The sequence below is a fragment of the Echiichthys vipera genome, assembly GCF_963691815.1.
Source record: "Echiichthys vipera genome assembly, chromosome: X".
NCBI lineage: Eukaryota > Metazoa > Chordata > Actinopteri > Perciformes > Trachinidae > Echiichthys > Echiichthys vipera.
Genome location: NC_139825.1, coordinates 39,127,078 through 39,142,040, shown reverse-complemented (window position 1 = coordinate 39,142,040; position 14,963 = coordinate 39,127,078). Strand labels below are relative to the sequence as shown.

Here is a 14,963-nt window from a genome sequence, read left to right as displayed (position 1 = left end):
CTTGAGCTGTTAGAGTCCATAAGTAGCTGTTCAAGAATATAAACGTATTTAATGTTTTCCTTTATTCTGAAAAATTACTTGTAGCATTAAATCTCTAATCACATATAATTATCTCTTTACAAATCCCTCTTTCCTAATCTGGTTGAGCCGTGGAGAAAATGACGACCAGGCTATTGTGGTTTCCCTAATAGGTCTGTACTCGATTTTTTTATTACCATTAAATCCAATTAAGTCCCATCTCTTGAGTTTAGTATTCGCTTAACTCTATTTTTATTATTATTATTTAATTCCGTCCATCTATAAACATGAATCAAACTGCATGTTGCTAACCTCGACTCCTATAGTTAGCGCCCTCTTGCGAGCCTGTATGAGCTGCTGTGTGTGGCACTTCTGTCAGTTGGAGGAGACATTAGTGGGTAGCAGCGCCTCCTTCTGGCAACAGTGACATGAACACATCTGTTTCTATGGTGTTGATACTATGACATGTCTTCCTGCTGATATAAAATAATGGTTCATAATTTAAAATTCAGTGAAAAATTGCGACTCAAGTACTTCACTTACACGCTCCTTTATAATACGACTCCACAACATGTATACTTTTACTCTCCATTGCAGAGACGAATATTGTGCTTTTTATTTATCTGACATTTCAAATATTTTCCAGATTAGGATTTTACATAAAAACACATGTTAAGCTTTTAATTAAATCATGTTTCAGATGAGTTGTTTTTAGTCGTTTTACCAAGAGAGATGTATTATCTAAACATGTCAGAACTCGTTTTTCTTCATTCCAACCCCATTAATCATCTTATGATGTGTCCTGTGACCCCGGAGGGGCCGAATCGTTGAATCACTGGATTAAACTATCAGAGTAGCTCCACCTCAGCCAGCTAAAAATATTAGTTATCAGTAATCTAATAATGTCTTAAAATATCAACCAAACGGGACATTTTTCTGCAGATTGACTACTCCTATGTAATTCAAATACATTTGTTAAATACAAGTCCCGAATGTACTTTCTGTATGTATATGCAAGTTGAATTTTGAACCTTAGACTCTTCTCAAGTATTTATATACAGTTCTATCACTTTTACTTAATTTAAGGACGTTCTTCAACTGCTGTCTGAAGGTTAGGATATGTCAGAAAAGCATTGATAGGCAATTATATAAAAAATTCTGTTGTAATACTAAGCAACATTTAATATTGTTTTATTTGATCTAAAAATGGGAATAGATGGATCCTTTATTAGCATCTTACAATAATCCAATAGCAGCAGCCCTCATCAACGTGATTCATTTTATGCAATAAACTGGATATTTAACTAGAAAATGTTTCTAAAATAAAGTCCTTGAAGCAGCTTTGCTCATTTGATGATCTGTATCTCCATGGTTGAATGCACTTATTGTAAGTCGGGGTACTGAATGTAATGTATTGTAGAGACAGACTGTGTAAATAGCAGTCAGTCACAAGATAACCATGTGAAGAATAAGAGACAAGGGTGTTTAAATAGAAATTTGTATTTACATCAATATCAACAACAGAAAAAATCTGTAATATACATCCTGTAAGATGACGGCTTATCTTACCTCCAAACAAAGAAAAACAAAAAACAAACCAAATGATCTCTTGCCTCTTTTTGAACTTCATTCAAACTCTACAAAGCTCCTTTTTTTCCTGAAGTAACAATATCTGGACAGGACATAAAGTTGTTTCCTGAAAGATAGAAGAGATATTGATATGTCTTGAACTGGATTTCATTCCATTGGTATTTCTCTTTCACAGCAAAACATACTTTGTTTGTTTTTCCTGGATGTAAAAACGTTCTGCTGTGGGTATCCAGTCCTTGTCACGCCATACTGATAGCCTCCTACTGTGGAACTTAGCCCCTTGCTCCTTCTGCTTACAGTACAAAACCATCCTATGCTTTTATAGAACCATGATATGTACCCATTTACCATCAGACTAATATAACGCTTATCAATAAAATGTACACCAAAAACCTCCGAAACTATACAGAGATGTGGAAAAATATCTTTGGATTGCGCACGTTGGAAAGGTAGATTAAGCAAGTTGAGAATAACAGTCAAAAGAAGATGGTGATGAATAAAACTAAACTTGACAGACACAGCTGGTGGGAGGAGAACATCGCAAGGTCCAGGCTGGTTGGTACACAGAGGAGTGCACGTTGCCGTCTTCACTGTTCTGCAGATGGATACAGCTCACCCAACGCAGACAAAACCCAACTAAACCACTTGATGTAATCGACTGGTTCACTTCTGCCAACTTCCAATAAAACCTCTGACAGTGTGAAAGCTCAAGCCTTCAGCTCATCAGATCACAAGTAAAAGTGCCTTGCTAAAACATGGAATACATGACTTTTCGGAAAATTAAAAAAAAATACAGCATTCAGAAAATGACAAACAAGGGATGGAAAAAAACCCCACCTGCAATACTTGCAAGGGCATAAAAAAGCAAATCAAACAAATCAGTATTGACCTATGGAACACAAAAATACAACCAGGTCTCATACTTTGTGCAATAATGGGCCTTTAAAAAGCATGTTTGATATATTTTGTAGGATATTTACAATTCATATTAACAGAGGACATTTGAGACATCTAATACTGCAGTACCATTTGTTTGCTTATAACAGGTGTTATGATGCTCAGTTACAGTCTAAAGCATAGAGGCAAGAGTTATTGCTCCAATCTGCATAACATATATAACTGTGCTTATAGCTTCTGATGACTTCAAGAATGAGGCGCATCCAAGGGATAAGAAAAACAATAACTAACCAATGGTTGTAAAGGCATTGAATCTCTAGTAAGGCTGTAATGATGAAGAAATATTGCATCAATCTTTGTTCCACACAGAAGCCTCCAGGTAAAGTGCAGCCACAGCTAGTTGTACCATAGTCCCGCTCTGCAGCCTGGCCGTGATGCTGAATACTGCCTGACAGCTCCAGGTCACGCATGTGAACACACCCGAACATGTGCTCACCCACATACACTGATTTTGTTTGTGCATCTTCTTAACAGGGTTATGGTATGTGAGGCTTCAATTGTGGATGAAGCCCACTGTTTGTCCTTGTAGCCACCTTCCTCCATGATGAGCAGTGTGCTGTGCTGAGTCTCCTGCATGACATGTTATGCTGGAGAACTCTGTGTACTGTGTGTGTGTTTGTATATGTGTAGGTCCAGCTCTCGGGCCTCAAACCTCTCTGCAACAGCTGAAAGGGTCCAGATTCTGCTATCGGCCACCGGTCTTCAGCAATACTTCTGCAGAAAGAAATACAACGTGAGTTGTGCTAACTCTCCACTGAACTTTACATGTCTGATATCTCAACTGTGTTTTAAATAATCAGCTGACCCCCACGTAAGACCACTGAACTCCAATGTGTCAATGTATTACCTACCTGATCAGGTCCCATTGGCATTCTGCTCATTCCCATGGGATTCATGCCTATTTGGCCCTGCATTTGGCCTTGCATCTGACCCTGCATCTGGCCTTGCATCTGACCCTGCATCTGGCCTTGCATCTGGCCTGGCATCTGGCCCTGCATCTGGCCCTGCCTTGGTCCTGGCATTTGGCCCATCTGTCCTGCACCGGCCCCGCTGACTGGCCCAGGTCCACCCATGGAGTTGTTCATCATCATGGGTCCAAACTGGCCCTGGTTGCCCTGCTGGGGAAACTGTTGCTGGGGGTATGTGCTGGAAAACCAGAAAAGAAAAAAAAGTTTTAACATAGGTCATTTACCTCGGCAACTTAAAAAGGTGTCACACTAGGAAAAGCCTTTTTGAGTATGGTGCTAAAATGATGATTATTAACTACAAGCACTTGAATAATTAGTGACTCTAAATACATTTTCTCAAGGAAGCCTAATGCTACATACTTGGTGCGTGGTATGCCGCCCTGTGGCCAGCCTTTCATGTCTCCAGACGGGTACATGGGCCCTCCCTGTGGATTGCCCTGCATCCCTGGCATCATGGTGTTCTGAGGAGGACCTCCCATTCGTCCTTGCATCATGTTTGCTGGTGGGCTGCTAACTGGAGCCATGAACGATGGGTCCCCCTGCTGGTTCATGCCTGCAAGTACATCAACAAGAGAACAGAGAGAGTTGTAGGTGTGAAACTTGAATATCAAGGAGAAAATGATACAAAGCTCTGTCTCAGTCAACTCACCATAGTTACCTCCATAGTTGAAGGCCTGCTGTCCAGGCTGGTTCATGGTGGGGCCTCCAATTGGGCTGTCCATGCCTCCTGGTGCAGTGACATTTGGAGGGGGGCTAAAGCCTCTTGCTGCCCCCTGGCTTTGCTGCTGTTGCTGCTGCTGCTGCTGCTGCTGTTGCTGTTGCTGCTGCTGCTGCATCAGCATCATCATCCTCTGCCTCCTCATCTGCATGGTCATCATCTCCCTGCTTCGCTGAGCCATCATCTGGGCGTTCAGGAAACCAGGCTGCAAACATACATCAATACTGACCTTAATTTGACAAATGGTGACTTGACATAGATATTATATTAATATTATATATTAAGTGTCAAGTGAATGCACACTACTTTAGATGTAATTAAGTGCTGACTACATACCTGACCACCCATGCTTGCAGGTTGCATGCCGGGCTGCATGCTAGGCTGCATGCCAGTTTGCATGCCTGAATGCATCGCAGGGTTTCCTCCAGGAGGATGTTCCATCTTTATGCCTTGTCGGGTCTGGTTAATAAACTGCCAGATGTGACAAGATTGACAGTAAACATACAGTATATCATATATGCCAGTTTGTTTGTTTACTTATGTTCGATATTAACATACAAGAAGCCACCAACTTCTTCTTAGACACAAGACACACCTGCTGTCCTTGCAGTCTCTGCTGCAGCTGCAGTCGGAGAGGCTTGGTGGCAGTCATCATGCGAGGTCGCATCATGTTTGCGCGGGGGTTGCCCATTCCAGCCATACCATGGAAGCCCCCTGTCTGGCCCACTTGATTCACCATGGGGTTGAAGCCTCCAGGAGACTGGCCTTGCATCGTGTTGCCACCATAACCCGGCTGCATGCCCATAGAGGAGGGGCCTGGAGGCCCAGGGTAGCCCTGGTTATACATGGGTTTTTGATCCATGGCTAAGGAGGAGTCTGGCCCTGGGAAAGACTCTGATGGTGGGCGCCGACCCTGAACTCGATCCTGGCCCTGCTGGTGGCCTTCCGGTCCATGGTTCTGTCATACAGAAAAGTTGCATTGTCATGCTAGTTTGGACAAGATAACTGTAATGCTATATCAGCACAGAGCTGGATAAGGGCATTGGTGTAATTTAACTACTGACAGAGCACATAAACACATATACATAACTTTTACCTGTCCTACTATTTCAGGGATGCCTAGGGCTCGGTCTATCTCCTGCAGAGCAATGACATCAGTGGTATTGAGCAGAGAGTCCAGCTGATCAAGAAGTGCCCGTTCATCACTTGGGCCCTCGCTACTGGTCAGGGGCCCCAGCAGCTCCTCCAGGGGGTGCCCAAACTGCTCCCTAAAACAACAAATGATAAGAAATGTCAATCACTTCAAGAGAAGCAGATACACTATTACCACCAACTTCTGCATTCAGCTTAAGGTCTGAGTTAGAAAAAACATCAGAGGTGTTGACCAGTGAAAAAGGCTTACCTGTTTGTGTTACCCTGTGGTCTGTCCATTCCCATAGCAGAGTCTGGCCAGGAGGGGGACCGAGGTGTTGGTCCATGTCCACCAAATGTGCTCATACCCATATTTGCCTCATTGGTACCTGCAGAGGTGAAAAAACGTAGTGTATGATGAGTATAGAGTGGAAACAACGACTCAAACTATCCACCAGTCAATTCCCAGGAAGTGGTTCCAATTCAAATATGTACATTACTTCATCATATTATGTACCAAGCACCAAACATTCACTTGTTACAGTTTCACACCCAACATGAGACATACCCATATCCATGAGTTGCTGCTGTAGCATAGACCTGGTTTTTCCAGGTACACTGTTGGACCGGTTGATCATGGGTCCTCCCATTGGACCTGAGCGTCCCATGCCAGGGTGTCCTGGTCCAGCCACGGGGCTGCCATTGGACCTTGGCATCCCCCAGTCCCCTGGCCCTGAAATTGGAGGCCGCTGAGGTATTCCCATTCCTCTGCCCATGCCTCCTGATCAACAAAAAGACCATAAACATTGAGTGTTTCATCAGTGAGGTTAGCAACATAGTGAATATTGGATCCTAAGCTTCTGTACTTTCAAGGGGGGTGGGTTTAGCTTAAAAGAAAGTAGTACTGAGAAAAAATTTATCTCAGTCTATTGTGTGGGACCCAGGTCTTAAAAGAAATTCAGGCTGTATTATACATACTAACAAATAGGGGTTCTAGTTACTTGTTGGAGTGCCCCGTGGTGGACAAACGCCCATGCCCCCTGGATATCCATTGGGAATAGGTCCAGGTCGGATTGGAGCCTCCATCTTCTCCTGTTTGACCAACGTGGGACAAGGGACATTTCGTCTCATGGCCAGCCCACCTCCCACTACTCCCTCTCCACCCATGGGCTTGGCATCAACGGACAAGGCTCTTTGATAGGCACTGCGCTGAGCTGGAGGCATGAGGCCTCTCTCGCCATCTGAAACACAAACACAGTACCAAAGTTAGATTACATACCTACGCACATTCAGATCCTAAGATTATGACTGCTGACAAAGAGGGATCTACATTGTGATACCTACTGTGAGACTTAAAAAACTTTTTGACATGCCATATGTTAAGACAGCTATCTTGGCCTTACAAACTCTATGTTTTTCCACATTAAGCAAGAACCTTCAGTGTCAGAATTGACCCCCATACTCAAATAGACTGACTTACCATGTAAACTATCGGGCATTTTTGCCTGTTTGTTTCCCACTTCCTTCCCTGCTCTGGAGTCTGGTTCAGGATAGAAGCCAGAGTTGTTCCTTGGGACACCCAGAATGGTCTCCAGGGTCTCCACCTGAACCAAGTGAGACACAATAATGATTAGAAAACAATCTTCTACTATGAATTTTATAATACAACTAATTAATTGTAATTCTGGGCAAACGCCTTACCTCATCAGATGGCTCCAACTTGACCTTTCCATCCATGCAGTGGGGGTCAGAGCTGGTGACCCCTGCCCCCTGAGCTCCTCTCCCCTCCAGCTCCTCCAGCTTTGGCTTGATATCACCACATTCTTTAGAGTCGTCCTTATTGAGGAGGTAATGAAGGAGGGCGTGGGGCTTCTCCTTCTTAGGACTGTGTTGCTCCAGCTTTGATTCTGATCCCTTAACCCCTCCAGAGGCTGCCGGCCCAGGCTCCGGTGCCCCTGACTCCAGGCTGCTCTTTCCCGTGGCCTCGGCTGTGATGCGAGCCACCTCGTCGGGAGTGTTCCCATTCTGCAGAAGTTTGTGGAGGATCTTGTGCTTCTCCTGCAGTGACTGACTTGTTAAATGTCCTGCAGCACCAGAGGAGGACACAGCACCGTGATTCCCACCCGTAGAGGAGGACACCCCTGATGAGGAGGATGGGCTGGTGACGCCGGCTGTTCCGTCTTTAGCCTCAGGCGTGGAGCTGGACCCGGAGCTCGGTGTGTGATTGGGTGGCACCAGCTCATCTGTAGGGGAAGTGAGGAGCTGCAGAAGCTTCTTGTGGGACTTGGCATCAGGGACCCGTCTGTTGCATTCTGCCCCGGCCAGACCCACCTCTCTGCTGGCCTGGCTGTCTGGTTTGTCAGGAGGGCCCTCGCTGGTGGGGGTATGTGGATGCTGCTGAGACTGCTGCTCTCCTCCAGCCCCCAGTGAGCTGCCTGGGCTCTTGGAGTCAGAGAAGACTGGTAGGCTTGGCTTACAGGGTCCCCCTACTGCCTGGTTGGTGGAGTTAATGCTTGGGGAGCTATCAGGCTTGTGAGGGGCAGGAGAGGTGAGAGGGGAGGGCATCGGATTGCCCACTCCCTCACTAATGGCTTGGAGGGCATTTAAGGAGCTGCTGGAGAAGGTGGTCCCTCCTCCGCCGCCTCCAGAGTTACCAGGGTGACTGGAGCTCATGGGAGAGTTCATACCTGCAAAGGACACAACCAGAGACATTATCAATCCATTCAAGTTATTAACACGTGTTACAAATCTGTGTGAGTTAAGAAGTTGGGATTTTCTATATCTAAGATTTCTACAAAAGTTTGGTTCATACCTCCAGGAGAGAAGGGGCTGGCACCCATCTTAGGGCTACCCCGGACTCTGGGTGACCCCATGACGTTGTGTGGGGGGCCATTGATCCCAGGACTAGCTTGGGGGGGACTGGTCATTCCCATCCCGTACCCTCCACCTCCGGGTCCACCTCCACCTCCATGGAACTGACCCATCTGCTGATGCTGGTGCTGCTGCTGATGCATGCCATGGTGGCCCATCTGATTCATGGGCCCCATTTGGGCCATGGAGTTCATGGGGGAGTTCATTGGATGCATGGGGTTCATTTGACCCATGTTGTTCATCTGATGCATGGAATTCATTTGATTCATCTGATGCATGGGATTCATCTGGTTCATGGGATTCATACGGTTGCCCCCAGAGTATGGAGGCACTCCTCTTTGTGGCATGTTGCCCTGTTCAGCCATGCTGTAGCCCCTGTTCATGCCCATGCCCCCTCCTGGGCCCATGTTCATCTGTTGGTTGGGATTGTTCACACCCATGTTTTGAGGCCTCATACCTCCACCCTGGTTTCCACGATAACCATTCTGCTCCCTACAATGAATACAATGACATAAATTGAAAACAGAACAGAGTTTGAGGACATACAACACAGTGAGACAATTGCCCAATTTAGGAGAAATCATTCTTCAATTCTTAAGAGCATTTGCACCTTTGTAGCAAATGTGTGGAGAGGAAAGAGTGTGGTTCATTGGTGTTGGGATTCCTGCAGAGGTCACTCCTGGTCTGGGCTGTGACTGGGGTGCCATCAGAGAGTGAGAAGCGGTAGAGTGGGGTCTCTGCATGGCTGTTATGGAAAGCTAGAGCAGAAAAAAGAAGGAGAATTAAAAGGAAAACAACACCATAGCTGGCAATGAGACCAAGCATATAGACACTAACAACACAAAAAAAGGAAAATGCTAATAAACAGCTTTTAATGTGAAGTTGACTTAATTAACAGCAATTACAGATGTGATAGTTCAGCAAAGAGGATCAGAGGCTGCTGTTTGTTAGATGAGTGGAACAAAAAATACTTTTTGTTCTACCACACCATTAAGTCAAGAGTGCTATTCATTGTGTCATACGAATCCAGTAATGCCTCCTGCTCTACTGGAGATGATTGATTAGTGCCTTGAGTCTCCTATTCATCTGGCAAGGGCAGTTTCATACATACCAAACATTTAAGGAGGTGACTTGGGTTCTGCTACATGCCTTGTATACTTTTGTCATTGCAGCCTTCTTGGCAATGCACAAACATGCCCTCCTGACGCCCTACGTCTAATGGCTAATGTTTTTGCCGATGTCAATAATGTCAATTTGTCTGCAACCATGTTCTAATTCTAAGTAATCCATTTATGTAATGTAGCACCAGAAGCGCAAATGCTAGGCGTGCTGTGGTAGCAGCTTAGTTATGGTGACACAGGAGGTTTAATTGTAGGGATCTTCAGAATTATTTACCATCTTGATAGTGCCTTTTGTAGGACCACGGTTGTCCCTCACTTCGATGGAGGAACATCTGCATACAGCGCCTCACAAGGTCCTCCCAGCCTGGACGCATAGTGGTGTGAAGAGAGGTGTGCTGTTCAATTTCAATCAGCTTGCCTGCAATAAAAGATACACCATTTGGATTACACAAAGAGAAATGGTTAGTTGCAAACCTTATATTTATATGCTTAATACAGTGTATTAAGCTTACAAAATCTCATTTGTAAGCTGGTATGCCAAACAAAAACATTTCCAAATATCACGTGTATACAAAATTAGATATAATAGAGTGGAAACTTACCAGACAGTTCATGGCGTGTGCTAAACCTCTCTGTCCTATCTACTGCGATGATGCGTCGTGCCACACAGATCATACATGACTGCAAATCTAAGTAAAGAGACAACTCGATGTTAAGTCCTCATTTGAATACACTGGAGTAAAAACTGGACATTCATAATCTTGTTGGTAAAGTGTAATTTGCAACAGTTAAACACAAATTGACCAATAATACAGTAGAAGGCATAAGACAAATGAGTCCTACTTTGCAGCTACTCGTTAAATCACGTCCTCTGCATGAATAAATGAACATATTAACTATTGTCACATGTTTAACTGTAACTACTGCCCCATTGTTTTAATCGGAAAATTAAAATAAGATATACTCAAAGCTTTTAACCATGATGTATACCTTCTCCCTCCTCCATCATGGCCCGGGGCTGAGTGAGGGCAAAACACTGCATGGTCTCATAACGTTGGCCCCCAGGTCTCTCCTCTGACATCCCATGACCATGAACAAAGTTCACCAGCATGCGACAGTTGAAGGTGTGGCTCTTCTGCCGAGGTGCCTCTCCAACCCACGATGCCCCATTTGGTGCTATAAAGAGAAGCAGACAACAGTTGAACAGATGACCATGTCTTTATTGTAAGTATGTGTGTCCAAGAGCATTCACATGTCAAGTCTGTTCTACACGTGTAAGTGATTGTGCTTGAGCCTAAATTTGATCTTGAATGTGTTTGCACCCACACATGTATGAATGTCTCACCATTAGACTTGGGTAGGTTCTTGTGAAACTCCTCCCTGTCTTCATCATGGATGATGTTGTACACACTAGTGTTGATTAGCTCTTCCTGCTTGTATTGCAGGTACTGCGTCACATTGTCCGACACAAACACAATGCTGCCCTCACGGTTCACCACAAACAGAAATCCATCCAAGGCCTGAGGACAGCAGGGACACAAAAATAGAGAGTTGAATGGAGGAAGATTTATCAGTGAAAATAACATTATAATTCACTTATTTGGTTACTATCTTTGCCCCTCCATAAACCAGCTGAGACATTTCTATCAACTTTAAGTGAACAATGACAGAAATGCACTGGTCCAGCATATGGAACGGCCGCTAATTAGTGTTGCTCCTTTTCCCCCCAGTGATTGTCCCCAAGCTGACCTGTAGAAGCAGCGGTCCCAGATGGTCCTTGTCAATGACCCCTTGACCAGTAGAAGACACATCCGCCTTCTGGACATCGTCATCACTGCAAGAGCTCTTTCCTGATCACAGATGAAGCACATCACAATAGTTATGAAGGGCTATCTATGAATGTGAAGGTATTATTTGGTACTCTACATACTGCAAATAATATCCATGGTGTAACTACTCTCTAAGAAGTGTAGATGACCTGCATGTTTTTCTTCACAGTATACATGATGTTATTATATAATATATTAAGTGATCATACTGTCAGAATATCACCACTATAGGATGTTTTTCCTGCTTCCCCAATACAATGAAATACAATACTTTTCTGACCAGCAGGTGGCAGCATGAGTAATGGAGGAGTGATTAGCATGCCTTTCTATTTTTAAAATCAGCATGTGTCTGTGTCTTTGTTAGATACCACTCTATATAGCAGGGCCATCTGTGGCGCGAGACACTGAGCAAGACGACAAATAATATGACACAGGATTTAATTACATTTCTAGCCAAACATGGGCAAACAGCTGAGAAAGCAGTAACTGACAAAAAAAGGAGACACCAGAGAAACTGATTGCAAAGACGTGTAAAGAGGGGGAGGGGAAAGGTGTGTTAAATGGACAACAGACAGTAAAGAAAAAAAGGCCCTCCATCATTCCCACCCTGTAACTATGGAAACCTGGCTGCATAACACCGGGGGCCAGCAGTAGCCAGCTGTGACCCGCTGGGCAGACTCCAATATGATTATATGATAGCTCTCTTCCATACCCACTTAACCTCACAGATCTAATCTCAACCAAAATAAAACAGGCAGAAGAAAATATCCTCTTTTGTGTATCCAGTCATGTTAAATCTATTTAAAAAACAGTTGAAAATTGGTCCAAGTATTGGAGTGACTCTCTATAAGGTCAGATTTCTGAGTCAGTGTCATTTGTCTCCCAGAGAGAAGCATGGTTTGGCACTAACAGATACACACTGTCACTGACAGCCTTGAGCCACGACCACCGAGTATTGGTCTCAATTACGGGTGTTCGATTACCCCCAGCAATACAAACAGCCAAATCGCCTGTCAGTCTGAAGCAGCCTGGCCATGAACCACACACACCACTTCATCACTGGCATCATCTGTCCTGCAGCAGGCTACTTGACAAGATTCAGTCTAACTTCACTCACTGTTTACTCCTCATAACAAATTCAGAAAAAAACACATAAAATGTTTATGACCACGAAGTGTATGGGTGTGCTTTGCACAGTGGTGGTACCTTGCTCTTTGATTTGTCTGATCTGTCTCACGGTCTCCTTGAGGATGGCACATTTGTCTGGCTTGACGTTGAAGCTGTCAATGTTGGAGAGGTTGGCAGAGATGAGCTCAGCCAGCTCCTCGATGTACTTGCTCTCTTGTTCCCTCCGACGCTTGTCACACCTGCCGGGGCGCCAAGGGGATTAGAAATGTTGCTATGACAACCTCACCTCCCCATGCCCCGTCAATATGCAGGCCATACAGCCTTGGCTTAGATGCTTCAGATATTTTGCTAGCAGCAGAAAGACGTTTCAACCAAGGGATGTTTGAGGGAGGCCAGGAGAAAGGAAGTGACCTCATGCAGTCACTGACATTCACACTAAAAACAGCAGCCATAACATGACATGTGATCAACACTCAACAGAAGTAACAGCACTCACCCTAAGCCTGGTGTGTCACAGGTGGATAGTTTACGTTTGCGGTCGGAGCACAGCGGCTCCAACGAGTTGTCTCCAATGCCACTCATCTTCAGCGCATATCAGCAACTGAAAGCACAAAACTGCAACACACACACACACACACACACACACACACACACACACACACACACACACACACACACACACACACACACACACACACACACACACACACACACACACACACACACACACACACACACACACACACACACACACACACACACACACACACACACACACACACACACACACACACACACACACACACACACACACACACACACACACACACACACACACACACACACACACACACACACACACACACACAATCAGAGGGAACCAACTGAGAATGTGGATTTATATGCTCATATGTGTGTGGTACAATCTAATCAAAGGATAAGTGTGGATTGGAAAGTGCCCTCAGCTGTGGTTTCTTTGCAAAGTTCACTCAGATATTACGCCAAATTCAGGCAAACCTTGAGAGCTTAGTGTGTTAAGTTATGAGGGGAAAAAAATCCCCAAGCTATTGAGGTTATAAATGAAGTGACTTCCAAGGGAAGACTAGATTGTAGATTCCCACAGATTTATGAGGGTAGACTATCCAGTTAGTAAAGCAGCCTTGGTTTCTGCTTAGTGCTTGATGGGAGTGAAATCTCATCTGTTCCACTGCGAGAAGCGACTGATGATGATGTAGTGATTTGGAGCCTCGGGGGAGGTGGGTCATCCTGCGTTCAGCCAGCCTGCCCGCCAGAATGATACCATTCTGCTGGCAGCGGCAACACACGAACAGACTGCGTATACAAACTGTTTCTAGTACACCTGCATGTTCAGGCATGTCTCTGCACAGTCTGTAAGAGAGATGAGTGCTAGGAGCTCCTGTCCCAGCAAGGCACATACTCACCAGGCTACCTCTTTGTCTAACTGCCTGGGACAGCACGGGGGAAGAGTACACTGCTTAGGCTTGTGGAGCCCAGAAACAATCCAGACGAGGCTCCACAGCGCATTTCAGGGACTAGTTAGAATTATCCCTCTTCCGCATTCTCTTTACTCTGCATTCTCCATACTAGGCTATATCCGTCCTTTCTTCCAATAGTGCTAAACTGCTGTTTCCCCCATACCATCCCAAGACAGCCCCTCCCGTCTGTCCCTCCCTCCCTGGGTGTAGCAGTACTGGGCTGTGGACCCTGCCCTTGTTTTTTTGCTCTGGCATTGCCCTGTGTCTGACCCCCTCAGAGTTCACATTAGAGGAAACCTCTGTAGCCAGCCTCTAAGGTCACTGCTCTTTCCTATTCCCACCCAGAAACACACACAAAGCTGCAGCAACCAGATTGTTCAACTACAACTCTATCCTCGACTCTGGGTCTGCATGTGTGTATGTGCGCACACAAACGCTCTTAAACACAGAGCGAGCTCATTCCAGAGTGGAAAAGTATAGAACGGATGGGAGCCATTATGCAACTGCTGTTCCGCAACTGCAGGCTAGGACATGCAGCCCAGTCACCCACCACCACTACTACTCTTTCTAGAGGAGCACCAGGTCTCAGACACGCACGCCGCACCATAAATCTGCATCGCATGCTTCTTGTCCATCTACCTTTCACCACCCCTCTCTAAATCCGCCTGTCCTGCTTCGGCTGTGACTCTCATTGCCTTCCCTTCTCTCTTTCCTCCTTCCTTTCTGATTTCTGTCCTAAGGCTCACCTCTGCAGCAGTGGAGAAAGATGACATCAGCCCTCATTCAGCCTCACATCCTGAAACAGACAAACAGCAGAGCTGGGGGCCTTTCTGAGGACAGGGAATGCATAGCGATGTAGCACAGTTTCTACTGTGGTCATGGGGAAACAATGTTAAAAAACTTTTGAGTCTCTTTATTACACACAACTTCACCGAAACAAATGGCCTCATGGGATTTAGACTGCATGACACAATTATCATCAATCATAATAATGTATCATTAGTTCACTCATGGTATGACTGAAATCCCAAAACTGAAAAACCCAAGTACACAGCACTTCTACAGCACGATGAGAGGTTGTGAGCAGCAGCCCACCAAAACCACAGATGACTCTCAACAGGCCTGGCATTTGACAA

General features: G+C 45.1%; 1 protein-coding gene across 3 annotated transcripts in view; it reads right to left on the bottom strand.

Annotated features, from left to right (window-relative positions):
* Positions 1–1,578: 1,578 nt before the first annotated feature.
* LOC310965398 (nuclear receptor coactivator 3-like) overlaps positions 1,579–14,963 on the bottom strand; it is a 37,038-nt gene continuing 23,653 nt past the window's right edge. Inside the window, exons 3-24 of one of the 3 annotated variants that reach the window (XM_083938961.1) lie at positions 14,574–14,623; positions 12,828–12,946; positions 12,410–12,570; positions 11,124–11,224; positions 10,720–10,894; positions 10,365–10,550; positions 9,977–10,063; positions 9,649–9,792; positions 8,864–9,011; positions 8,195–8,745; positions 7,084–8,069; positions 6,863–6,986; positions 6,384–6,623; positions 5,951–6,163; positions 5,654–5,771; positions 5,348–5,519; positions 4,847–5,209; positions 4,588–4,722; positions 4,183–4,456; positions 3,894–4,086; positions 3,417–3,711; positions 1,579–3,279 (exon numbers count right to left, since the gene is read on the bottom strand). In XM_083938961.1, coding sequence (XP_083795087.1) covers positions 3,268–3,279; positions 3,417–3,711; positions 3,894–4,086; positions 4,183–4,456; positions 4,588–4,722; positions 4,847–5,209; positions 5,348–5,519; positions 5,654–5,771; positions 5,951–6,163; positions 6,384–6,623; positions 6,863–6,986; positions 7,084–8,069; positions 8,195–8,745; positions 8,864–9,011; positions 9,649–9,792; positions 9,977–10,063; positions 10,365–10,550; positions 10,720–10,894; positions 11,124–11,224; positions 12,410–12,570; positions 12,828–12,913 — 4,764 coding nt within the window. In that variant the 5' untranslated portion in view covers positions 12,914–12,946; positions 14,574–14,623 and the 3' untranslated portion in view covers positions 1,579–3,267. The remainder of the gene's footprint in view (positions 3,280–3,416; positions 3,712–3,893; positions 4,087–4,182; positions 4,457–4,587; positions 4,723–4,846; positions 5,210–5,347; positions 5,520–5,653; positions 5,772–5,950; positions 6,164–6,383; positions 6,624–6,862; positions 6,987–7,083; positions 8,070–8,194; positions 8,746–8,863; positions 9,012–9,648; positions 9,793–9,976; positions 10,064–10,364; positions 10,551–10,719; positions 10,895–11,123; positions 11,225–12,409; positions 12,571–12,827; positions 12,947–14,573; positions 14,624–14,963) is intronic. The other 2 variants (XM_083938960.1, XM_083938962.1) reach the window with 2 other exon arrangements.